The following is a 27066-nucleotide window of genomic DNA, read 5'->3' as shown; positions in this document are numbered from 1 at the left end:
AGCAGTTACCCCGGCGAGCCCCGATGGCAATAAATGAATAAAAACAAAAGCTTACCTTGACTTGGAAGTTCCAGTGTTGGATAGCCATAGTCAACTAGCTAACATAGCATCCCTCTCTGTTTGAGCCGGGTGTTTGAGTAGGCTAAACTAGCTAGATGCATTCTCTAGCTAGGTAAGTGAAAGTGAAAAAAAATACAACTAAAAATAGCTAGCCTTCTCTCTCTCTTGCTTGTCCTTCATTTTTTGAAGAAATTAAGTTGTTCAACTATTGTATTTTTCTCTCTTTGAGTCAACTACTCACCACATTTTATGCACTGCAGTGCTAGCTAGCTTTAGCTTATGCGATCAGTACTAGATTCATTCTATGATCCTTTGATTGGGTCGACAACATGTCAGTTCATACTGCAAGAGCTCTGATAGGTTGGAGGGAGTCCTCTGGAAGTTACACAGGATGTCATACTTACTACGGAAGGGGGTGAGAACCATGAACCTCCTAGGTTTTGTAAGGAAGTCAATTTACACAGAGGAGGACGGAAACTAGCTGTCCTCCGGCTACACCATGGTGCTACCCCAGAGAGTGCTGTTGAGGCTACTGTAGACCTTCATTGCAAAACAGTGTGTTTTAATCAATTATTTGGTGATGTGAATATATTGAGTATAGTTTTATCCAAAAGGATAACTTTTTTTATTGTGTCAATCAATCTGGGAAATGTCAAGAACTTTGAACGTTTCTTCAAGTGCAGTCGCAAAAACCATCAAGCACGATGATGAACCTGGCTCTCATGAGGACCGCCACAGGAAACAAAGACCCAGAGTTACCTCTGCTGCAGAGGATAAGTTCATTAGAGTTAACTGCACCTCAGATTGCAGTCCAAATAAATGCTTCACAGAGTTCAAGTAACAGACACATCTCAACATCAACTGTTCAAAGGAGACTGCGTGAATCAGGCCTTCATGGTCGAATTGCTGCAAAGAAACCACTATTTAAGGACACCAATAATAAGAAGAGACTTGCTTGGGCCAAGAAACATTAGCAATGGACATTAGACCGGTGGAAATCTGTCCTTTGGTCGGATGAGCCCAAATTTTAGATTTTTGGTGCAAACAGCTGTGTATTTGTGAGACGCAGAGTAGGTGAATGGATAATCTCCGCATGTGTGGTTCCCACTGTAAAGCATGGAGGAGCAGGTGTGATGGTGTGGGGGTGCTTTGCTGGTGACAATGTCAGTGATTTATTTAGAATTCAAGGCACACTTAACCAGCATGGCTACCACCGCACTCTGCAGTGATACGCAATCCCATCTGGTTTGCGCTTAGTGGGACTATCATTTGTTTTTCAACAGGACAATGACCCAAAACACACCTCCAGGCTGTCTAAGGGCTATTTGACCAAGAAGGAACGTGATGGAGTGCTGAATCAGATGACCTGGCCTCCACAATCACCCAACCGCAACCCAATTGAGATGGTTTGGGATGAGTTGTACCGCAGAGTGAAGGAAAAGCAGCCAACAAGTCCTCAGCATATGTCGAAACTGTCAGGTTTTGGCCAAGACTGTTCGGGTTTTGGTCACTAGATGTCCCCATTGCACCTTTTTTTGACAGAAACTCTTTCAAGACTGTTGGAAAAGCATTCCTCATGAAGCTGGTTGAGAGAATGCCAAGAGTGTGCAAAGCTGTCATCAAGGCAATGGGTGGCTACTTTGAAGAATCTAAAATATATTTTGATTTAACACTTTTTTGGTTACTACATGATTCCGTATGTGTTATTTCATAGTTTTGATGTCTTCACTATTATTCTACAATGTAAAAAAATACAAAAAAAAATACAATGTAGAAAAATAAAGAAAAACCCTTGAATGAGTAGCTGTGTGCAAACTTTTGACTGGTACTGTATATCCAATCCAAACATTTCTCTATCTCCTACAATGAAAGCAGTTCTTCCGCTTTAAGGTTTAATAACCCAGATTTCCCGCCTTAGGCTGCTTCCAATGGATGATAACATTTACTTAAAAACTGCGTAATGCATTATTATAATACATTTATAAGACTTCTGCTAATCATGTATGCCCCCCTTATAATGCCTGAGTAAATAACAGTTATTTTGAGTTGAAGCATTATACCTGCAGGTCGTGTTACTAAGCTCACTTTATACCTGAGAAGAACACTGACTAAGCAATAAGGCTTAGTTCCAGGCAGCGCAGAGCAAGCGGATGACAGCTATTGAAGCAGGAAGATAAAAGGCCAATATGCTGTAATAACCCAGTACACCTCAAAACTGGAGACCACTCACTTTATTGTGCTGTGATACCCATATCCTATCAAGATTATCCAGGACATATCTTCCTTCCATATATCTTCTTTATACCCATCATGGTCTCCATCAATCGATTTCTGAAATGGAGGAGGGAATCGCAGCCGGAGCCTCCTTATTACACTCCCATCACCACCAAGCATCACCAACTACAGCAACAAATGTCTTACCCTCCTGATAACACCACTGTCACACTTATGACATTACATAACGCACACGTAGCGGTAGGAGACTGTAGTTACAAAGGTTATTTATTTCCTCGGCCACAGATCTTGATCAAGTGAAATGACAAAAAAGGGAACACATGTCAGTTTAACAAGCACGACAGCAATCAACGCAATCACACCCCACGATAACACTTTTTCCTTTTGGTACCTGGGTCGTTCAACTGAAAGAGTGCCTTTTGCGTCCCTCTGACATTTTAAGTTTACGTTGTGCACCAATATTACAAGCATTTGTCATGTATCTTCATGCACCCTCTCTTGACCCCCAACTGTACCAAAGTTCTCAACATCATGGCAAAGCCTTAGTTCATTTTGTTGCTTTGACAAGAACTGAACTCTCGTTTTAAACTATTCATTTTTAAATATTTTTTTCAAAATAAACATTGAACATCCAATAGTCAAATCACAGTGTAAAAGCAGGTGGGCTGGTTCTACTCGTTTTGGCTTTTATCTGGTGTTTTTCATGGTGGAAAACTGAGCAGGTCGAGCATAACACGTAAAAACTGCTTCCCATAGATAAACACAGGTGTGCATTGATTGTCATGAATCTTGCCCTGGAGTCAGCTCTGCAGAGTGGTCCCTAGCTGCCACATCCATAAAGTCATAAAATCTGATTTTAAATCTAACCCTCACTCTAATGCCTAACCCTAAACTAAGACCAAAAAAAGCACATTTCTGTTTTCATATATTTTTACAATGTAGACAATGTTGACATTGCAGCTAGCCCATCTAGCGGAAATCACAAAGTTCTGCCTCCAGGGTAAGATTTATGACAATAAATGTCAACCTGCTCAATAGACAGGCTAGAAATGTTTAAACAATTTCCTTTTTTGTTGTTCTTGCTTGCATTCAAATGACACTCCTTGTTACAAACAACCACCTTCCAAAAAAGTTGAATTTAAATGTTTTTTATTGTTGGACATAAAAGACTGTAAAAACACCAGCAAATCAGCTCCAAGTGATTACAATTTTGGAAATGTGTTCCAGAGTATTCCCACTCATAATAAAGATGGAGTATATGTGAGCATATACAAATGTAAACAAGGTTTGAAATGATTATGTTTTAGTGTATTACATCTGCTTGGGCTTTTTGCGGCCAATCTTTTGTGGCCAAATTTATTTGTAATTATGCTTCGAACCCCTGACCATCCGATCAAGAAAAAATCGTCCACGGCTGAATCTGGCGTAGTGCACTACTGGGTGTAGGCCCATTTGTGAGGTGGGGAGATGAGGGGGGCTGTGGAAAGTTTTGACTGACATTTTAATCGATTGTTTGTGCTATTACTGCTATAAAAGAAATCCAAGATAGTCAAGTAAGTGTTGACATTGATTAATTTGAAAAATGTACTGTAGTATGTATTAAATTCACATCGTGGGCAATGCATAAAAACACGTTTGACTTTGATCTGAGAAAACACTGACGATGCAGTAGACCCATGACAGTGGTTTGTTTGTAAAACAATGGTTGCTTTTTGACACTGAAAGAAACCCCCCTTCTCTGCATATAGAAAATCAAGCATTGCATTTTTTTTAACTAAGGTTTTCGCCCTCGTCTCGCCTCACCGGGAGAGCACTGGAGTGGGCCAGCGCCGTGTGTGGAGGGGAAGATGCGGCGTTAGACCATTTTGAGGAGTTCACCCGCCGTTTCTGGGCAGTCTTCGACCACCCACCCGAGGGCAGAGCGGCGGGTGAGCGTCTCTATCATCTGAGGCAGGAAACTGTCACTTTTCCTGAATTTTCCCCTCATTCCCAGCATAAGGCGCTAGTAGATTCAGGCGTGGCTGGGAATTTAATTGATAAAGTGTTAGCTCATAGTTTAGGGATCCCTATTGTTCCCGTGGATGTGCCTTTCCCCATTCACGCCTTAGATAGTCGACCATTAGGGTCAGGGCTTATCAGGGAGGCCAACGCTCCTTTGAGTATGGTGACGCGGGGGGGTCACACAGAAAAGATGAGTATTTTCCTTATTGACTCTCCTGCGTATCCAGTGGTGCTAGGCCTACCCTGGTTAGCTTATCATAACCCCACTGTTTCTTGGCCACAGAGGGCTCTTACGGGGTGGTCGCAGGAGTGCTCAGGTAGGCGTGTAGGGGTTTCCGTTGGTGCCACTACGGTGGAAAGTCCAGACCAGGTCTCCACCGTGCGCATTCCCCCAGAATATGCCGATTTGGCTCTCTCTTTTTCTGTAAAAAGAAGGCGACTCAATTACCACCCCATCGACGGGGGGATTGTGCGATAGATCTCCTGGTAGACGCTATACTTCCCAGGAGTCACGTGTATCCCCTTTTGCAAGCGGAGACGGTGGCTATGGAGACATATGTCTCCGAATCCCTGCGTCAGGGGTACATTCGGTCCTCCACTCAACCGTCTCCTTGAGTTTCATTTATGTGAAGAAGAAGGATGGAGGTCTGCGCCCGTGCATTGATTATCGAGGTCTAAATCAAATCACGGTGAGGTACAGTTACCCGCTACCTCTTATCGCCACGGCGATTGGGTCAATGCACGGGGCGTGCTTCTTCACTAAACTGGATCTCAGGAGTGCGTACAACCTGGTGCGTATCCGAGAGGGAGACGAGTGGAAGACGGCATTTAGTACCACCTCAGAGCATGATGAGTACCTCATCATGCCGTACGGGTTGATGAATGCTCCATCAGTCTTCCAATCCTTTGTAGACAAGATTTTCAGGGACCTGCACGGGCAGGGTGTAGTGGTGTATATCGATGACATTCTGATATACTCCGTTACACGCGCCGAGCATGTGTCCCTGGTGCGCAAAGTGCTTGGTCGCCTGTTGAAGCATGACCTGTACATCAAGGCTGAGAAATGCTTGTTCTTTCAACAGTCCGTCTCCTTCCTAGGGCATCGCATTTCCACGTCAGAAGTGGAGATGGAGAGTGACCGCATTGCAGCCGTGCGTAATTGGCTGACTCCCACCACGGTGAAGGAGGTGCAGCGATTCTTAGAGTTTGCCAACTACTACCGGAGGTTTATCCGGGGTTTTGGTCAGGTAGCTGCTCCCATTACCTCACTGCTGAAGGGGGGCCCGGTGCGCTTGCAGTGGTCAGCTGAGGCAGACGGGGCTTTTAGGCACCTGAAGGCTCTGTTTACCTCGGCTCCTGTGTTGGCGCATCCGGATCCCTCTTTGGTGTTCATATTGGAGGTGGATATTGAGGGGGTCCCGGCGTACTCCGTTCGATTCATCCTGGATTCGAGACGTCGGGCCTTCAGTACCTCGTGGACTGGGAGGGGTACGGTCCGGAGGAGAGATGGGTTCAGTGGAGGACGTGTTAGATCCTTCCCTGCTACGAGAGTTCCACCGTCTCCATCCAGATCGCCCTGCTCCTCGTCCCCGGCTGGAGCCGCACGTCAGGCGGGGTACTGTCACGACTTCTGCCGAAGTCGATGCCTCTCCTTGTTCGGCGGTGCTCGGCGGTCGACATCACCGGTCTTCTAGTCATCATTGATCTATGTTTCATTTTCCATTGGTTTTGTCTGGTCTTCTTACACACCTGGTTCCCATTCATTATATGTTGTGTATTTAACCCTCTGTTTACCCTCATGTCCGTGTCAGAGATTGTTTATTGTTATGTTCATGTTTAATGGATTGGTATGCAACGGGTTCTTGTACCCACATTTATTTTATTATGGACTTTGGTTTTGGAGTTTGTGTTTAAGTTATTAAAATACTCCATTTATACCAAGTTTGATTCTCCTGCGCTTGACTTCCCTGCCACCTACATAAACGACGTGACACCTTGAGTGATATGTGAAGAAGTGTATTGTTGTGTTGTTTGTGTTGTTTGTTCTGTTCTGTTTGATACAAATCTCACCAGATTAGGTCTGCTGGACTGTTGGAATTTCTCCCGATGGGTTACAGGTCTAACTTCCTGATCCTTTGGCTCTGCGGTGAAGTTGACAGTGTGATGGGGAGCATAAGCCAATTTGAAAAAATAGTTTCAATAGAATGTGTTATTCTCTTTGACATGTGTTCAGACATTGGTATTACGAATCATTGGTAAAGGTAATAATTTATCATATAGTCAATGCTTGTCTGGATTTCCTGAATCAAAAATGAACTGAACTAAACTGTTGTTCTGATCTGTCCTCTCTTGAGGTTATCATGAAAGGTGACGTCAGTCGGTGTTTTAATGCATGGAAGAGATAATTGGACCGAACAGTGTGCGTACCTCAAAACCCCCTGTAACTGGCTGAATTAAAGTGACAAAGGCGTTCAATACGGCACTGTCCGCACCACTTCTACCGAGAGACCTGAGTCCGAGTCAACAACCAGTGTACAGTATCCAATCTAAGCTTTCAACTGTTTTATCTCTCATGTCTTCTCTCTCAGGAGTGTGACAGGAATCCATGTGGAGTGAGCATGGGGAGAGATCTTTTCCAAACTTCTCTTATGTTGCTGGTATACTGGTTGGCAAAAGGACAAGACATAATGGATGGTAAAGGTGGTGGCGGCCCAGGTGAGACATTGAAATTGGGACATTATCATGGCCATCCACTTTGAACTATGAAGTTATCTGAAGAAGAACCAATGAAGAATACGCGAGAAGATTGAGTGCCTGAAGTGAGGGGAGAGGAGGGGGGGGGGGTTGGTCAACGTTGCCCAAAATTGTTTTAGCCCAAAATGATTTTTTTTTAGAAGTCTATCAGGTTGATTGTAGAGATCTACACACTGCTAAAATTATAGTCATTTAGATTAAGAATGCATTAAGATACTGATCTGTATTATAATCGTGATAAGAAAGTTAATAGAATTATAGGATAACTATACTGTATGTTAATATAAATGTACATTCTGCCAATGTCGATGTGTGTTAAATTGAGGGTTTTGAGTGATTGGTCCTATCACTGAGCAATATCGTTGTCAATTTTCATTGGATAATTAAATTGGGTTTTGATTATGATTTGCAAACTGAATGATTTTGTCACGGTTCATGAATCCACTGCCTCACTCTCTCTTTCGCTCTCTCTCTCTCTCTCTCTCTCCCGTGTTTGTGTGGGCGTGGTTCCCAATCTTGGCCTGATTGTCTGCGCCAGCTGGAATTAATTATCTTCCCCTTTATATGTTCTGTAACCTGTGTTTCTTGTTGTCAGATCGTTGTTTCTTCCCTGAGGTTGTGTCGTGTGTCAGTGCTCATTCTCTCGCCGCCCTTGTGTGGATTATCTGCTGTGCTCCTTCCTACCCAGCCGGACACACTCCCTTGGATTTCTCAGCACGCTATCATCAGAGGATGCGCCCTAGGCCCTGGGTTGGATTCCGTCTGAGTATATTCTGTCTGTCCTGTTGATGCTGTAATCTGTTTCATTAAACCATCGTTGCTTGCATCTTGCATCCGCCTCTGTATTGTGACAGATTTTTAAAACTGAAGGATTGATTTGAGTTTAGAATGTTAATAACTTTATGAGTGAAGCAATTCATGTACTATGGATTGATTGTTTTGATTGCTGGACCTGTTGTGAACTAAAAGATGTTGACACTATTCTCAGCATGCCCTGGTGAATGGAGAAGGGAACTCTGATCCGGAGAGTGAAACTGATCCTAATCTATTTGATCTATAGGTGTTGCCTTATAAATAGTGGAATCATGATGCGTGTCTTGGGTCATGTTCATTAGGCACCAATGGAATACATTTTAATTAAACCAGGAGTCACTACCTAGATTTGTTCAACAACATATGCTTATTTTAGATTCTGGGATGGAAATAGTTATTTCTACCATGGTGATCTATTTGGGTGTGCTAGATAACTAAAGATTATTTTATTCAACTCCATTGTTGCTTGCACTGCATTATTTATTAAATATTTTATTTTCACTGTCTATGAAGATATGGCCTTGAATCATATGCATCTTTTGTTTTCTTCATGGGTTTGTGCAGGTGACTGTGTATCATGACCTCCCCAGACAAATTGGTAGAATGCTTAGAATATGTGTTGGAGGTTTAAATGGGAGACAGTGCTAAGTTTCTTGGGAGGAGGCTGAGCCAGTGCTATAGCAGCCGGTCATGTGGAGGTATCCATGCAATGAGTTATTGCTTTTATGCTTCTTGGTTGATGAAGAATGTACGCATTTTCTACATGTGAATTAATGTTTTTAAATCTTGTAATGTTCTTTTAAGTTGAGAGCACTCTCAAAGTGGGGGAATGTAAGAACAGAAATTACAAGACTGTTATAATATTGTTATTGCATCAAATTGTTGTTTTATGTAATAGAATATAGGGTTTTTATAACTCTATTGTGTCTGTGTGAACTGAAAGTGGGCCTCTGGGAGATTAAACACTGACAATGGATTTACGATGGATTGGTGATAAAGACCGCATTCCATAGCGTGATTAGTGTCTGTGTGCCTGACTGGAAGGTACCATGGAGAGATGCCTCGGGGCCAGACCCTGGTTTCTACACAATGCGAAGTCTTTACAGCAGATGCTGTTCGCTGTGAATTATTAGTATCTTTCATACAAATCTTAAACTTGCATCTGTGCATCCCAAATAGCACCCTATTCTCTATGTAATGCACAATTTTGAGCCCTATGGTCCCTGGTCAAAAGTACTGCACTATGTAGGGAATAGGGTGCCATTTGGAACACAGTCAAACAGTGTTCAAATGCAGACCTACAGCGAATCTACACTGATTTGGTCCACAGTACTAAATCAGTAATATCCAGTACAACAAAAGTACCTGTTAATAAAGTTTTTCTAAACTGTAGAACGAGTTTTAATATATCTAGAATATAATCAATCACACACACAAACAAAAAAACACACACACTCAGTCTGTCAGGTGTAGTAGAAGAGGCAGGACTTACTGAGGTGTAGAGGAAGCCCTCTCCATTCATGGCTGCGTAGAGGCCGGCCTTCACCCCCTGGATGGCCACCACCCGCAGCCCCACCGGGATGAGGTTAAACAGAGCTGAAGGGGGAGGGAGAGAGAGACATGGAGAGAGAGAGAGTGAGAGGGAGAGAGGAAAAGAGGAAGACGGGCGGAGATATAATGGGAGAGAGAAAGATAGACAGGGATCGGGAGGAAAAAACACTCACTTGAATGGAAGGTATAATAAAGGTCACAGTGTATTCCTAACCATCTACCCATTTAAATACCCGAGTGCTCATACGGTACAGCAACATCACAGCACTGTGTGACTTTTGAATTTCGGGAAGGGTGTTGACTGAATGGAAACCAGGTTCAGTGTTATCTGGGGGTCATTGTAGTGAATAAGGTAGGACATGGAAGAAAAGTGATCTAAGGTGGATCTTTGGATGAATAAGGGAAAAGATAATAAGCAAATCAGATAAGAGCCCCAGGTGTAGGAGGGAATGTGCCATTCAATTTCACTCAGTGAAAATCGACAGGCTCCTTGGTTGGCCCACAACCAAGGGTAGGTAACAACACATCTTCCACGCTGATCCTCAACACAGGGGCCCCTCAGGGGTGCGTGCTCAGCCCCCTCCTGTACTCCCTGTTCACTCATGACTGCACGGCCAGGCACGAATCCAACACCAATATTACATTTGCCAATGACACAACAGTGGTAGGCCTGATCACCGACAACAACGAGACAGCCTATAGGCAGGAGGTCAGAGACCTGGCTGTGTGGTGCCTCCCCCTCAATGTGATCAAGACAAAGGAGATTATTGTGGACCACAGGAAAAAGAGGACCGAGCACGCCCACATTCTCATCGACGGGGCTGCAGTGGAGCAGGTTGAGTGCTTCTAGTTCCTTGGTGTCCACATCACCAACAAACTAACATGGTCCAAGCACACCATGACAGTCGAGAGCGTGCACGACAAAACCTATTCCCCCTCTGGAGACTGAAAAGATTTGGCATGGGTCCTCAGATCCTCAAAAGGTTCAACAGCTGCACCATCGGGAGCATCCTGACTGGTTGCATCACTGCCTGATATGGTAACTGCTCGGCCTCCGACCGCAAGGCACTACAGAGTGTAGTGCGAACGGCCCAGTAAATCACTGGGGCCAAGCTTCCTGCCAACCAGGACCTCTATACCAGGCGGTGTCAGAGGAAGGCCCTAAAAATTGTCAAAGACTCCAGCCACCCAAGTTATAGACTGTTCTCTCCACTACCACATGGCAAGCGGTACCGTAGCGCCAAGTCTAGATCCAAGAGGCTTCTAAACAGCTTCTAACCCCAAGCCATAAGACTCCTGAACATCTAGTCAAATGGCTACCCAGACTATTTGCATTGCCCCCCTCCCCACCAATGCCACTCTCTGTTGTCATCTACGCATAGTCACTTTAATTAACTCTACCTACATGTACATACTACCTCAACTAACCGGTGCCCCAACACATTGACTCTGTATCGGCACCACCCTGTATATATTGTTATTTTTTACTGCTGCTTTAATAACGTGTTACTTTTATCTCTTACTCTTATCCGTATTATTTGAAACTGCACTGTTGGCTAGGGGCACGTAAGTAAGCATTTCACTGTAAGGTCTACTCCTGTTGTATTTGGCGCATGTGACTAAGACAATTTGATTTGATTTGAAATTCTCTTTGGAGGCAGAAAAAAAGTAATGCACAACAGAGGCCAGGAGAGAAGCGAAGCAAGAGCCCAAAAATGGTGTGTGTGTGTGTGTGCGTGCGTGCGTGTATGTCTGAGCACGATGGGGGTGGATCGTGGATCAAAACAAATGCATGAGGGAGTGGAATAAGTGTGAGAGTATGCGTGTGGGATAAAGAGACTGAGAAAACATGTCAGAAATGGCTGTGTAAGTATTTGTGTACTCTGTTCAGAGGCGTCATGCCCATAGGCCAGTGGAAGAGTTTTAGCTGCCAGTGATGGGCACGACTCGCAGGAGGTATGTTTGTAAAGGAATTTGATCAAGCTATGTAGCTTATTGATTCCTTCTTGATGAACAAATAAATGAGAACGTTTTATTGTTTCTCTGTAATACTAGCCACCTAGCGATGTTATGAAGATGGCTTTAGCTTGCCAGCTAGATCTCATAACTAGCTACCAAGCCATTTCAGGCTATCAATCAAGTTAAAGTAGCTTGTCTAACTACATTTAACTGCCAAAATAAAGGAAACACCAATATAAAGTGTCTTAATAGTAGGGCCACCACAAACCAGAACACCTTCAATGCACCTTGGCAAGGATTCTACAAGTGTTTGAAGACACCATTCTTCCACGAGAAATTCAATCATTTGGTGTTTTGTTGATGGTGGTTGAGATGTGTCTGTTACTTGAACTCTGAAGCATTTATTTGGGCTGCAATTTCTGAGGTTGGTAACTCTAGTGAACTTATCCTCTGCAGCAGAGGTAACTCTGGGTATTCCTTTCCTGTGGCGGTCCTCATGAAAGCCAGTTTCATCATAGGGCATGATGGTTTTTGCGACTACGCCTGAAGAAACTTTAAAAGTTCTTGAAATGTTCCGGATTGACTGACTTTCATGTCTTAATGTAATGATGGACTGTCGTGTCGCTTTGCTTATGTGAGCTGTTCTTGCCATAACATGGACTTGGTCTTTTACCAAATAGGTGTCAGGACCCGGTGCGAGAAACAGTCACTAAATCGTCAGAACCCAGAAGATGAGGCAGACACAGCAGTACTAGAGATGGTGGTTTAATAAAAAATAGATATCTTCCAAAATACAAAGAAAATCCACAAAGTGGTAAAAACAGCAAGGGAAAAACAAACCTCAAAAGACACAAAACCAGAAACCAGAGAACCTCTGGAAAATCCAACAAGAGAAAAATATATGTTCACAACAAGGCTTAGGCTGGGGCTGGGTGCTAACATACAAACACTGAGCAAGGAACTGAGGAACACACAGGGATTAAATACTAACAAGGGAACGACATACAGGTGCAAACAATAATTAGAGCAAGGGAAAAACAAAAGGTACAAAAAAGGTGCAATGGGGACATCTAGTGACAAAAAAACAGAACAGTCCTGGCCAAAACCTGACAGAATCCCCCTCCTAGGAACGGCTCCTGACGTTCCTACCAGCCTTCTCAGGGTGGAGGGCCCTGAACTGACGAATGAGGTCAGGGTCCAGTATGTCCTTGGCAGGAACCCAGGAGCGCTCCTCGGGACCGTAGCCTTCCCAGTCCACCAGATACTGCCAGGACCGCTGCACCCGGCGGGAGTCCAGTATCCGGTGGACGGTATAAGCCGACTGGCCTCCGATGACACGGGGCGGAGGGGGAGGTCTGCCTGCCGGAATAAGGGGAGAAAAAACAACAGGTTTTAATAAAGAAATGTGAAATGTGGGATTGATTTTAAGGGATCTGGGTAAGTGCAGGCGAAAAGTAACGGGATTGACTCTCCTGGCAATCTTAAAGAGTCCGATGAATCTCTGGGACAGCTTGCGAGACTCCACCCGTAGCGGTAAGTTTTTTGTTGAGAGCCATACTCTCTGGCCGGGGTACAGGGTAGGACCGGGACGGCGACGTCTGTTGGCTTGTCGTTGGTACTGCTGTGAGGAACGCAGAAGATTAAGACGGGCCTTCTTCCACGTAAGCCGACAGCGTCTGATGAACCTCGAGGCTGAAGGCACTCTGACTTCTGCCTCCTGGTCCGGGAACAATAGAGGAGCATAGCCAAACTGACACTCGTGCGGGGATATACCAGTGGAGGAGGAGCACAAGGTGTTGTGCGCGTACTCAGCCCAAACAATGAAGGATGACCATGTGGATGGGTTGTTGGAAACCATACATCTGAGGGTGGTTTCCAGCTCCTGATTCATCCTCTCAGTTTGGCCGTTGGACTCCGGATGGTACCCTGAAGATAAACTGGCCGTGGCCCCTATGAGTTGGCAGAAGGCCTTCCAAAACCTTGAGGCGAACTGGGGACCTCTGTCGGAAACCATATCTTGCGGGATGCCAAAGACTCGGAACACATGGTTAATCACCAACTCAGCTGTTTCCTTGGCAGAAGGTAATTTGGTCAAGGGAACAAACCTGGCCGCCTTAGAAAACCTGTCGATGATGACTAGGATCGTAGTATTACCATGGGACGGAGGAAGGCCAGTAATAAAGTCCAGCGAGATATGGGACCAGGGTCGGTGGGGAATAGATAAAGGGTGAAGGAGTCCTTGAGGGCGGAGGTGAGAAGATTTGCCCTGGCAGCACACGGAACAGGCCTTGACGAAAGTGGCAACGTCTTCTTTTATGGTGGGCCACCAGAACTTACGCTGGATGAACTCCAAGGTGCGACCTACGCCCGGGTGACAGGTGAGGCGAGAGGAGTGCCCCCACAGAAGGACTTGGGACCTTGCTGCCTTGGGAACAAACAACCGATTAGCAGGACCTCCTCCAGGGCCCGGTTCGATGGCTTGAGCTTGTTTCACGGTATCCTCCACTTGCCACGAGATCGGAGCCACGATCTTAGCGGCAGGAAGAACAGTCATGTCAGTATCTTCTCGAATGGCAGGAGAGTAGACTCGTGACAAGGCATCCGGTTTGAGATTCTTCGACCCGGGTCTATAGGTGAGAATAAACTGGAATCGGCTGAAGAAAAGAGACCATCGAGCTTGTCTGGAGTTCAACCGCTTCGCCTGCTGGATATACTCCAGATTTTTGTGGTCCGTAAGCACTTGAAACGGTTGAGAAGCCCCCTCGAGCCAGTGTCTCCATTCCTTCAATGCCATCTTAACCGCTAGGAGTTCACGATCCCCCACATCGTAATTCCTCTCGGCCGGGGTAAGCCGGTGAGAGAAGAAGGCGCAAGGATGAAGCTTCTTGTCTTCACCCCTCTGAGAGAGGACAGCTCCAACACCAACCTCTGATGCGTCTACCTCCACCACAAAAGGTTCATCCGCCGTCGGTAGTGTCAGGATGGGAGCAGAGAGAATGCGCTGCTTGAGTCCTTGGAAGGCCGTCTCAGCTTCTCTTCCCCACAGAAACCTTGTGTTGCCACCCTTGGTTAAAGCTGAGAGAGGGGCTGCCACCGAGCTGAAGTTCTTGATGAACTTGCGGTAGAAGTTAGTGAAGCCCAGGAAACGCTGAACTTCCTTAACGGACTTGGGGGTGGGCCAATCTGCTACCGCCCCTACCTTCTTGGGGTCCATCTGGACTCGACCGGGTTCCACTACAAATCCCAGGAACTGTACTCGAGAGGAATGGAATTCACACTTTTCCGGCTTAACGTACAAATGGCTGTCTAGGAGGCGTTTGAGCACTTGTCTGACATGCTTAGTGTGTTCTTGAAGGGAGCTCGAAAAGATGAGGATGTCATCCAAGTAAACAAACACGAAAATGTTAAGCATATCCCTAAGCACATCGTTTATGAGCGCTTGGAACACAGCCGGGGCGTTGGTCAGGCCGAAGGGCATCACCAAGTATTCGTAGTGACCAGTAGGCGTGTTGAAAGCGGTCTTCCACTCGTCACCGGGTTTGATCCGCACAAGATGGTATGCGTTCCGTAGGTCAAGCTTAGTGAAGACCACTGCTTCCTGGAGCAGCTCAAAGGCTGTGGCCATAAGGGGTAGCGGGTAGCGGTTACGGACGGTTATGGCATTAAGTCCCCGGTAGTCGATGCAAGGACGTAATCCACCGTCTTTTTTGTCCACAAAGAAAAACCCTGCTCCCGCCGGCGAGGTGGATGGACGCATGAGGCCTGCTGCCAGAGCGTCCTTGATGTAGGTATCCATAGCAGCTCGTTCGGGAGGAGATAGGGAAAAGATCCGACCCCTGGGGGGGCAGGTGCCCGGAAACAGGTCGATGGGGCAATCGTAAGGTCTATGGGGTGGTAGTTTGGTGGCCCTCTGTTTGCTAAATACCGGTTTGAGGTCATGGTAACACTCGGGAACTCGGGACAGGTCGATGGATTCTAGAGACTCGGGAGGGGAACTCGGGGAACTTGGGAAGATACAAGTGGCTTGGCACGTAGGACCCCACTGCTTGATAGTGCCCACAGACCAGTCGATGTGAGGGTTATGGCTGTGAAGCCAGGGGTATCCAAGGACGAGAGGGAACTCGGAACACGAGGTCAGATGAAAGTTCATCACTTCCTGGTGTTGGGAAACTGAAAGACGCAAGGGGGTAGTGACACGAGTGACAAGTCCAGATCCCAAAGGGCTTCCATCCAACGTAGTAACCCTTATGGGGTCACTTAGAGGTTCAGAGGGAACGCCATTCTCCTTCGCCCAGACACCATCCATGAAGTTACCTGCGGCTCCAGAGTCTACCAAGGCTTGAAGGGGAAGCTCGTGGTTGTCCCAGGAAAGGGTAACTGGAATGAGCAGGCGGGAGTTGGATGGATGAGAGGAGGTTATGTTTCCCGTTACCGTCCTCCCAGGCCTGCACGGGAGAGTGCGTTTTCCCTGGAGCCCGGGACACGTGGAGAGGAAATGGCCCGGTTTGCCGCAATATAGACAGCATCGCTCCCTCATCCGGCGGTCTCTCTCAGCCTGGGAGATGCGTCCAACCTGCATGGGTTCCGGTGGAGTCAGCGGGGATAAAGGTGGAGACTCGGAGCTGGGACCGATAGGAGCTAGGGTGAGAGATCTACGGTTGAGCTCTCTCTCTCTCAGACGCTGGTCTATGCGTGAAGCCAACTTGATCAGGGACTCGAGGTTGTCCGGTGGTTCCCGAGTGACCAGTTCATCTTGGATGGTGTCGGAAAGACCCTTCAAAAAGCACACTGTGAGCGCCTCGTCATTCCAGCCACTCGCTGCTGCCACCGTGCGGAACTGGATGGCATAGTCCGTCACGCTGCGCCGACCTTGGCGGAGAGTCAGGAGCTGTTTGGCTGAGTCAGGACCGCTGGTAGGACCTTGAAACACTCGCTTGAATTCTTCAGCAAAGGTAGAGTAGCTGGCACAGCAGGGACTTTGGGCATCCCACACAGCAGTAGCCCAGGCTAGGGCTTTTTCCGACAGCAGGGTGATGATATATGCTATCTTGGACCGGTCGGTGGGAAATGACGAGGGTTGCAGCTCGAAGGAGAGAGAACATTGGGTGAAAAACCCCTTACAACCACTCGGATCACCTGAGAACCGTTGGGGAGGCGGCAGACGAGGTTCAGCCAGGGGGTTAACTGCCACGGGCACTTGAATCTGATGAACTGGAGCAGAAGCGGTTGCAGGAGAAAGTTGATCAGAAATCTGCTTTATGGAAGTCATCATCTCCGACAGAAGTTGAGAATGTCCAGCCATTAAGGCCTCTTGCTGAACCAGAGCAGCTTCGTGACGTTGGACAGTCCCCTCGTGGTGGGACAGCATGGGAAAAAAGTCCTGGGTACTGGCTGCCTCTGGGTTCATTTTAATGGCTCAGTGTTTCTGTCAGGACCCGGTGCGAGAAACAGTCACTAAATCGTCAGAACCCAGAAGATGAGGCAGACACAGCAGTACTAGAGATGGTGGTTTAATAAAAAATAGATATCTTCCAAAATACAAAGAAAATCCACAAAGTGGTAAAAACAGCAAGGGAAAAACAAACCTCAAAAGACTAATCCAAAATACAAAAGAACAAAACCAGAGAACCTCTGGAAAATCCAACAAGAGAAAAATATATGTTCACAACAAGGCTTAGGCTGGGGCTGGGCGCTAACATACAAACACTGAGCAAGGAACTGAGGAACACACAGGGATTAAATACTAACAAGGGAACGACATACAGGTGCAAACAATAATTAGAGCAAGGGAAAAACAAAAGGTACAAAAAAGGTGCAATGGGGACATCTAGTGACAAAAAACCAGAACAGTCCTGGCCAAAACCTGACAATAGGGCTATCTTCTGTATACCACCCCTACCTTGTCACAGCACAACTGATTGGCTCAAACGCATTAAGAAGGAAACACATTCCACAAATTAACAAGGCACACCTGTTAATTGAAATGCATTCCAGGTGACTACCTTGTGAAGCTGGTTGAGAGAATGGCAAGAGTGTGCAAAGCTGTCATCAAGGCAAAGGGTGGCCATTTTGAAGAATCTCAAATATAAAATATATTTTGATTTGTTAAACACTTTTTTAGTTACTACAGTCGTGGCCAAAAGTTTTGAGAATGACACAAATATTAATATTCACAAAGTCTGCTGCCTCAGTTTGTATGATGGCAATTTGCATACACTCCAGAATGTTATGAAGAGTGATCACAAAACCCAACAGAAAACAGGCTACCTAAATATGGTTCCCAATCAGAGACAATGACAAACACCTGCCTCTGATTGAGAACCATATCAGGCCAAACACAGAAATAGAAAATCATAGAAAAACGAACATAGACAACCCACCCAACTCACGCCCTGACCATACTAAAACAAAAGACAAAACAAAGGAACTAAGGTCAGAACATGACACTTTTGGCCACGACTGTACATGATTCCATATGTGTTATTTCATAGTTTGATGTCTTCACTATTAGTCTACAATGTAGAAAAAAGTAAAAATAAAGAAAAACCCTGGAATGAGTAGGTGTGTCCAAACTTTTGACTGGTACTGTACTGTATTTAATACATTTCAGGTCTTGAAGATGCACTTTGTTATATTTTCCATATTCTTTCACTAAGTGTATTTTCTGTCGGTGTAATTAAGCATGATACTGAAGAAAAATCTGATATCACTTCATCATTAATTTTTTGACCCAGTAAATTGTTGAGTGCATTTTTGAAAAAAAAAAATATATACTGTACAGTGGGGAGAACAAGTATTTGATACACTGCCTATTTGCAGGTTTTCCTACTTACAAAGCATGTAGAGGTCTGTAATTTTTATCATAGGTACACTTCAACTGTGAGAGACGGAATCTAAAACAAAAATCCAGAAAATCACATTGTATGATTTTTAAGTAATTAATTTGCATTTTATTGCATGACATAAGTATTTGATACATCAGAAAAGCAGAACTTAATATTTGGTACAGAAGCCTTTAGTTGCAATTACAGAGATCATACGTTTCCTGTAGTTCTTGACCAGGTTTGCACATACTGCAGCAGGGATTTTGTATTACCTTGTAAATTAAATGAAAGTGGCTGGTGGGAGTCTACTTGGGGTATGTGGGTTCACCAAGAGCCTGAAGTGGGATGAATGGAAGCTCCACACATACTTCAGAGAAGTGTCTGATGCCCTCCCAGTCACCCCGTCCCAATCCCTCAGAGTTGGTACTTGATACATTTTTCCTCCCGTGACTGTCTGATCGGAATATATTGCTTGCGTTTTTTTCTCAGCCTAGCAGACAGGTCCTGGACGAATCGAATGGATTGGCAGTGGATTTTGATTTCCTCCCCCCCCCCCCCCGTGCCTTTAGAATGTTGACGTTGGTCTGATAGTTCCACAGCTTGAAGATTACCATGTAAGAGTATTTGGTGTTCTTCTGTTTCACACCGATCCAATGGCATCGTCCAGATCCTCTGGTGATATGTCCACGCCAAGCTCCTCTGATATAATTTTGACCACATAGCTAGAAAGATCTTCTTTTTCCTCATTTTCCTTTAAGGACAATATTCTTGTGTTGAACGCTGAGCTGTAGTCAATGAATAGCATTCTCACACAGGTGTACAGAGATTGCATCATCTGTGGATCTGTTGGGGCGGTATGTAAAGCTTGTGGAGTCATACCCAAGAAGACTCGAGCCTGTAATTTCAATAAAGTACTGAGTAAAGGGTCTGAATACTTATGTAAATATGATACTTCAGGTTTTTATTTTTAATACATTTTCAATAATGACTAAAAACCAGTTTTTGCTTTGTCATTATGGGGTATTGTGTAGAGATTGATCATGAAAAAAACGATTTAATCTATTTTAGAATTAGGCTGTAACGTAATAAAATGTGGGAAAATGAAGGTGTCTGAATACTTTCTGAATGAACTGTAAATGCTTCAAAAGACACAAAAAGTTATGTTAGCTGATTATCTTATAGAACAAGATGTATAAGAGAAGAAAAAAAAACATTTCCCCATAGGCTTTGGCCAACGAGCCATGGCAGAGTTTGCCTCTGTTAGTGCCTACAAAAAGAGGCCATTACTATTGCTCTCTATAGACGGGTTGGTTGTTTTAGCAACAAAACTGATGTGTGCGCAACTATGGGGCAAAACAGACATGGTTGTCTTAGATTGTTGACAACATGTAAACTATATTTAGTCTCCAAATGTTTATTGAAAACTTTTAATACATTTCAACAAAGAGCACTTCTTGTCTTTCAAATACATTGTTACAGTTGTTGGTTAGCTAGCTAGCAATGAAATGTAGCCATATTAGCATTGACAAGAAATCAAGTTAAAAAAAAAAAAACAAGACGTGGTATCAAAAACAAGATAAAACTTGCTGAAACAAGCCACCTACGATTCCTCATATGGCAGCTTCTTGTCATTGTTACAGTTATCTGACCGTTCAGAATCACAACAAAGCACCCGATCGATGCACATGCATACATTTTTGTGACGTCGTCAGCCAACCCATCTATACTATGGTATTTTTATTTATTTAACCTCTTTGGGGAAACACGTGCCCTTTATGACATAATGTTAACATTTTTGGACCAAGTTACACTTCTCAAAAGGCACAAAATTGATGTTGGTGGTATAGTTGCTGGCCGTGCTGCTGCTCCAGTTTCAACTGTTCTGCCTGCGGCTATGGAACCCTGACCTGTTCACCGGACGTGCTACCTGTCCCAGACCTGCTGTTTTCAACTCTCTAGAGACAGCAGGAACGGTAGAGATTCTCTGAATGATCGGCTATGAAAAGCCAACTGACATTTACTCCTGAGGTGCTGACCTGTTGCACCCTCGACAACCACTGTGATTATTAATATTTGACCCTGCTGGTCATCTATGAACATTTGAACAGCTTGGCCATGTTCTGTTATAATCTCCACCCGGCACAGCCAGAAGAGGACTGGCCACCCCTCATAGCCTGGTTCCTCTCTAGGTTTCTTCCTAGGTTCTGGCCTTTCTAGGGAGTTTTTCCTAGCCACCGTTCTTCTACACCTGCATTGCTTGCTGTTTGGAGTTTTAGGCTGGGTTTCTGTGCAGCACTTTGTGACATCAGCTGATGTAAGAAGGGCTTTATAAATGAATTGGATTTGATTTGTATTCAGAGACTGCGGAGATGAGACAGTGTTGCTGGGATTGCTATCGGGGTCGTGTTCAGAGACAATGTTTTGCAATGAGAGAGGACTACCCAAACTAATTTGGGTTTTTATAACATTTTCCGTCTTACTGATCACATCCCAGGGGACATATACAGTGGGGAGAACAAGTATTTGATACACTGCCGATTTTGCAGGTTTTCCTACTTACAAAGCATGTAGAGGTCTGTAATATTTATCATAGGTACACTTCAACTGTGAGACATGGAATCTAAAACAAAAATCCAGAAAATCACATTGTATGATTTTTAAGTAATTAATTTGCATTTTATTGCATGACATAAGTATTTGATACATCAGAAAAGCAGAACTTAATATTTGGTACAGAAACCTTTGTTTGCAATTACAGAGATCATACGTTTCCTGGAGTTCTTGACCAGGTTTGCACACACTGCAGCAGGGATTTTGTCCCACTCCTCCATACAGACCTTCTCCAGATCCTTCAGGTTTCGGGGCTGTCGCTGGGCAATACGGACTTTCAGCTCCCTCCAAAGATTTTCTATTGGGTTCAGGTCTGGAGACTGGCTAGGCCACTCCAGGACCTTGAGATGCTTCTTACGGAGCCACTCCTTAGTTTCCCTGGCTGTGTGTTTCGGGTCGTTGTCATGCTGGAAGACCCAGCCACGACCCATCTTCAATGCTCTTACTGAGGGAAGGAGGTCGTTGGCCAAGATCTCGCGATACATGGCCCCATCCATCCTCCCCTCAATACGGTGCAGTCGTCCTGTCCCCTTTGCAGAAAAGCATCCCCAAAGAATTATGTTTCCACCTCCACGCTTCACGGTTGGGATGGTGTTCTTGGGGTTGTACTCATCCTTCTTCTTCCTCCAAACACGTCGAGTGGAGTTTAGACCAAAAAGCTCAATTTTTGTCTCATCAGACCACATGACCTTCTCCCATTCTTCCTCTGGATCATCCAGATGGTCATTGGCAAACTTCAGACGGGCCTGGACATGCCCTGGCTTGAGCAGGGGGACCTTGCGTGCGCTGCAGTATTTTAATCCATGACGGCATAGTGTGTTACTAATGGTTTTCTTTGAGACTGTGGTCCCAGCTCTCTTCAGATCATTGACCAGGTCCTGCCGTGTAGTTCTGGGCTGATCCCTCACCTTCCTCATGATCATTGATGCCCCACGAGGTGAGATCTTGCATGGAGCCCCAGACCGAGGATGATTGACCGTCATCTTGAACTTCTTTCATTTTCTAATAATTGCGCCAACAGTTGTTGCCTTCTCACCAAGCTGCTTGCCTATTGTCCTGTAGCCCATCCCAGCCTTGTGCAGGTCTACAATTTTATCCCTGATGTCCTTACACAGCTCTCTGGTCTTGGCCATTGTGGAGAGGTTGGAGTCTGTTTGATTGAGTGTGTGGACAGGTGTCTTTTATACAGGTAACGAGTTCAAACAGGTGCAGTTAATACAGGTAATGAGTGGAGAACAGGAGGGCTTCTTAAAGAAAAACTAACAGGTCTGTGAGAGCCGGAATTCTTACTGGTTGGAAGGTGATCAAATACTTATGTCTTGCAATAAAATGCAAATTAATTACTTAAAAATCATACAATGTGATTTTCTGGATTTTTGTTTTAGATTCCGTCTCTCACAGTTGAAGTGTACCTATGATAAAAATTACAGACCTCTACATGCTTTGTAAGTAGGAAAACCTGCAAAATCGGCAGTGTATCAAATACTTGTTCTCCCCACTGTATGTCATTTAGCAATTATTTTAGCCAAGGCTATTTACAGTAGTGCATGCACTTTACTGCAATTTACAGTACTGCACTGTCTTACTATCCCAGTCTGTGCCCAAACAATTTGAGCAACTACTTTTAAAAATCCACCTTTCCAGAAACAAGTCTCTCACCGTTGCCGCTTGCTATAGACCACCTTCTGCCCCCAGCTGTGCCCTGGACACCATATGTGAATTGATTGCCCCCCATCTATCTTCAGAGCTCGTGCTGTTAGGTGACCTAAACTGGGACATGCTTAACACCCCGGCCATCCTACAATCTAAGCTTTATGCCCTTAATCTCACACAAATTATCAATGAACCTACCAGGTACAACCCCAAATCCAAATAGATTTGGATAGAAAACACTCCAAAGTTTCGAAAACTGTTCAAATAATGTCTGTGAGTATAACAGAACTGAAATGGCAGGCGAAAACATGAGGAAAATCCATCCAGGAAGTGCCATTATTTTGAAATGGCTGTTTTTCAATGAAAGCCTATCCACCATTTAAAGGGATAGGACCCAGATTCCGTTCCCTATGGCTTCCACTAGTTGTGAACAGTCTTTAGACATTGTTTCAGGCTTTTATTCAAAGAAATGAGGGAGAATGACCACATTGAGTGAGTGGAACCCGGGATGTCCCCAGAGCTGTTTCCCGCGCACGACCGAGAGCACGCCTTTCTTGTTTTTCTTTTATATTGACGACGCTATTGCCCGGTTGAAATATTATCGACTATTTAGGCTAAAAACACCCTGAGGATTCATTATAAACATTGTTTGACATGTTTCTACGAACTTTACGGATACTATTTGGAATTTTCGTCTGCCTGTTGTGACCGCATTTGAGCCATTGGATTACTGAACAAAACGCGCCAACAAAATTGAGGTTTTTGGATATAAAGAGGGACTTTATCGAACATAACGAACATTTATCGTGTAACTGGGAGTCTTGTGAGTGCAACCATAATAAAATCATCAAAGGTAAGTGATAAATGTTATTGCTATTTTTGACTTTCGTGACTAATCTACTTGGCTGGTAACTGTATGTAATGTTTTGTGTGCTGAGCGCTGTCCTCAGATAATCGCATGGTTTGCTTTCGCCGTAAAGCCTTTTTGAAATCTGACACGGCGGCTGGATTAACAACAAGTTAAGCTTTATTTTGATGTATTACACTGGTGATTTCATGAAAGTTAAATATTTATAGTAATTTAATTTGAATTTGGCGCTCTGCAATTTTACCGGATGTTGGCCAGGTGGGACGCTATCGTCCCACACCCCCTAGAGAGGTTAAATAAGCATGCCCCCATTAAAAAAAAATTGAAACAGGAACAGATATAGCCCTTGGTACACTCCAGACCTGACTGCCCTTGACCAGCACAAAAACATCCTGTGGTGTACTGCATTAGCATCGAATATCCCCCGCGATATGCAACTTTTCAGGGAAGTTAGGAACTAATATACACAGGCAGTTAGGAAAGGAAAGACTAGCTTTTTCAAACAGAAATGTGCATCCTGTAGCACAAACTCCAAAAAGTTCTGGGACACTAAAGTCTATGGAGAATAAGAGCACCTCCTCCCAGCTGCCAACTGCACTGAGGCTAGGAAACACTGTCACCACCGATAAATCCACGATAATTGAGAATATCAATAAGCATTTTTCTACGGCTGGCCATGCTTTCCACCTGGCTACCCCTACCCCGGTCAACAGCCCTGCAACCCCCACAGCAACTTGCCGAAGCCTCCCCTATTTCTCCTTCACCCAAAACCAGACAGCTGATGTTCTGAAAAAGCTGTAAAATCTGCACCCCTACAAATCAGCCGAGCTAGACAATCAGGACCCTCTCTTTCTAAAATTATCCGCTGAAATTGTTGCAACCCCTATTACTAGCCTGTTCAACCTCCCTTTTGTATCATCTGAGATCTCCAAAGATTGGAAAGCTGCCGCGGTCATCCCCCTCTTCAAAGGGGATACACTCTAGACCCAAACTGCTACAGACCTATATCTATCCTACCCTGCTTTTCTAAGGTCTTCGAAAGCCAAGTTAACAAACAGATCACCGACCATTTTGAATCCCACCGTACCTTGTCCGCTATGCAATCTGGGTTCTGAGCTGGTCATGGGTGCACCTCAGCCACGCTCAAGGTCCTAAACGATATGATAACCGCCATCGATAAGAGACAATACTGTGCAGCTCTATTCATCGACCTGGCCAGGGCTTTCGACTGTCAATCACCACATTCTTATCGGCAGACTCAACAGCCTTGGTTTCTCTAATGACTGCCTCGCCTGGTTCACCAACTACTTCTCAGACAGAGTTCAGTGTGTAAAATCGGAGGGCCTGTTGTCCGGACCTCTGCAAGTCTCTATGGGGGTGCCAGAGGGTTCAATTCTCAGTGAAAAAAACAGCTCATATCATGACCCCCCTGTCATGTATCATACTAAAATTCTCGGGCCGACTCTCTTCTCTGTATACATCAATGATGTCGCTCTTGCTGCTGGTGATTCTCTGATCCCCCTCTACGCAGACGACACCATTCTGTATACTGTGGTACTTCTTTGGACACTGTGTTAACTAACCTCCAGACGAGCTTCATTGCCATACAACTCTCCTTCCGTGGCCTCCAACTGCTCTTAAATGCAAGTAAAACTAAATGCATGCTCTTCAACCGATCGCTGCCCACACCTGCCCGCCCATCCAGCATCACTACTCTGGACGGTTCTGACTTAAAATATGTAGACAACTATAAATACCTAGATGTCTGGTTAGACTGTAAACTCTCCTTCCAGACTCACATTAAGCATCTCCAATCCAAAATTAAATCTAGAATCTGCTTCCTATTTCGCAACAAATCATCCTTCACTCATGCTGCCAAACATACCCTCGTAAAACTGACTATCCTACCGATCCTTGACTTCGGCGATGTCATTTACAAAATCGCCTCCAACACTCTATTCAGCAAATTGGATGCAGTCTATCACAGTGCCATCAATTTTGTCACCAAATCCCCATATACTACCCACCACTGCGACGTGTATGCTCTCGTTGGCTGGCCCTCGCTTAATATTCGTCGCCAAACCCACTGGCTCCACTGGCTCCAGGTCATCTATAAGTCTTTGCTAGGTAAAGCCCCGCCTTATCTCAGCTCACTGGTCACCAAAGCAGCACCCACTCGTAGCACGCGCTCCAGCAGGTATATTTCACTGGTCACCCCCAAAGCCAATTCATACTTTGGCCGCCTTTCCTTCCAGTTCTCTGCAGCCAATGACTGGAACGAACTGCCAAAATCACTGAAGCTGGAGACATATCTCCCTCACTAACTTCAAGCACCAGCTGTCAGAGCAGCTCACAGATCACTGCACCCGTACATAGCCCATCCAACTACCTCATCCCCATACTGTTATTTATTTTGCTCCTTTGCACACCAGTATCTCTACTTGCACATTCATCTTCTGCACATCTACCACTCCAGTGTTTAATTGCTATATTGTAATTATTTTATTTCTTTTATTTTATTTTATTATATTATTTCACCACTATGGCCTATTTATTGCCTTACCCCCCTTATCCTACCTCATTTGCACACACTATATATAGACTTTTTCTATTGTATTATTGACTATATGTTTGTTTATTCCATGTGTAAATCTGTGTGGTTGTTTGTGTCGCACTGCTTTGCTTTATCTTGGCCAGGTCGCAGTTGTAAATGAGAACTTGATCTCAACTAGCCTACCTGGTTAAAAAAAAGGTGAAATAAAATAAATAAAAATGCATACATTTTTGTATGGGTGACCCCAGCAGAAATCGAACACAGTATCCTGACATTGCAAGTACTATGCTCTACCAACTTAGCCACACAGGACAGTGATCCCTGCATTAACTGTTCTCCTTGCATCACCCTCAGCTCCTACCTCATTTATCCTAATATGCTCATAACTTGAAGGTGCAATCTGGGATTTGGAAAAATGTAAAAGGCAATGTTCTCGCTATCGTGGTGACTGCAGTCACGGGAAATGCTGTACATGTCAGTTCAATTGGAAATTACCTTTAAAAATATAAATTGTCAGCTGTCCACAGCGCTGCGCTATGGATCGAGTACATGCCCTAACAATGTTTTTAGGCTATACAGTGTTTGTTTACAATTACATTGTTTACAAAAAATGGATTTAAGAAAGCTTATATTTAAGGTGACAGTTGAACTACGCTCATGAAGCATTTATCAATTATATTTTTTAAGAATCAATGGCTATGTATCAAATAATTTATTATAGGTCCAAAAATGTATGTACCAATCCCATATTGTCCCTTTAACATCATATCCTTAAAACCCTCCTAAGACCTGGCAGCATTTCTCACCACTGCTTCCTGGATTCTGAGCCAAAGCCCAGAAAAAAAAGCACTTTAATTTCGGCAGCCCATAAACCTCATGTTAACGCCAACCTTATGGAGCTCCACAATGCCAATCCTCACAAAGCAGAGCTGGGACGATCGTTCATGGATCACGTAACAACGCTAAGCCTATCGGATGCGCTGATGTGGGCTAGGCAGATAAAAGTTGTTGTTTTTTAACGGAGAGGGATAGGTGATATAATCCGCGAGGACACAAATCCAACGGGGTAAGGAGGGGATGCAAAAATACTCCAGCATCGTGAGTGGGTGCAACTGAGCTCCTGTGTGAAGAAGGAGCCCTCCGGCTACACAGCTCACCAGGCATTAATCCTCTCTCTCTACACG

General features: G+C 44.7%; 1 protein-coding gene across 5 annotated transcripts in view; it reads right to left on the bottom strand.

Moving 5' to 3' along the window:
- Nucleotides 1–27066, bottom strand: part of LOC139549266 (fibroblast growth factor 12-like) — a 104539-nt gene that overhangs the window by 6022 nt on the left and 71451 nt on the right. For all 5 annotated transcript variants that reach the window (XM_071359531.1, XM_071359530.1, XM_071359528.1 and 2 more), the window contains one exon: nucleotides 9356–9459. In XM_071359531.1, coding sequence (XP_071215632.1) covers nucleotides 9356–9459 — 104 coding nt within the window. The remainder of the gene's footprint in view (nucleotides 1–9355; nucleotides 9460–27066) is intronic.

The sequence above is a fragment of the Salvelinus alpinus genome, chromosome 22 (genome assembly GCF_045679555.1).
Source record: "Salvelinus alpinus chromosome 22, SLU_Salpinus.1, whole genome shotgun sequence".
NCBI lineage: Eukaryota > Metazoa > Chordata > Actinopteri > Salmoniformes > Salmonidae > Salvelinus > Salvelinus alpinus.
Note: the sequence above shows the minus strand (reverse complement) of the source record. Positions and strands in the feature narration are given on the sequence as shown.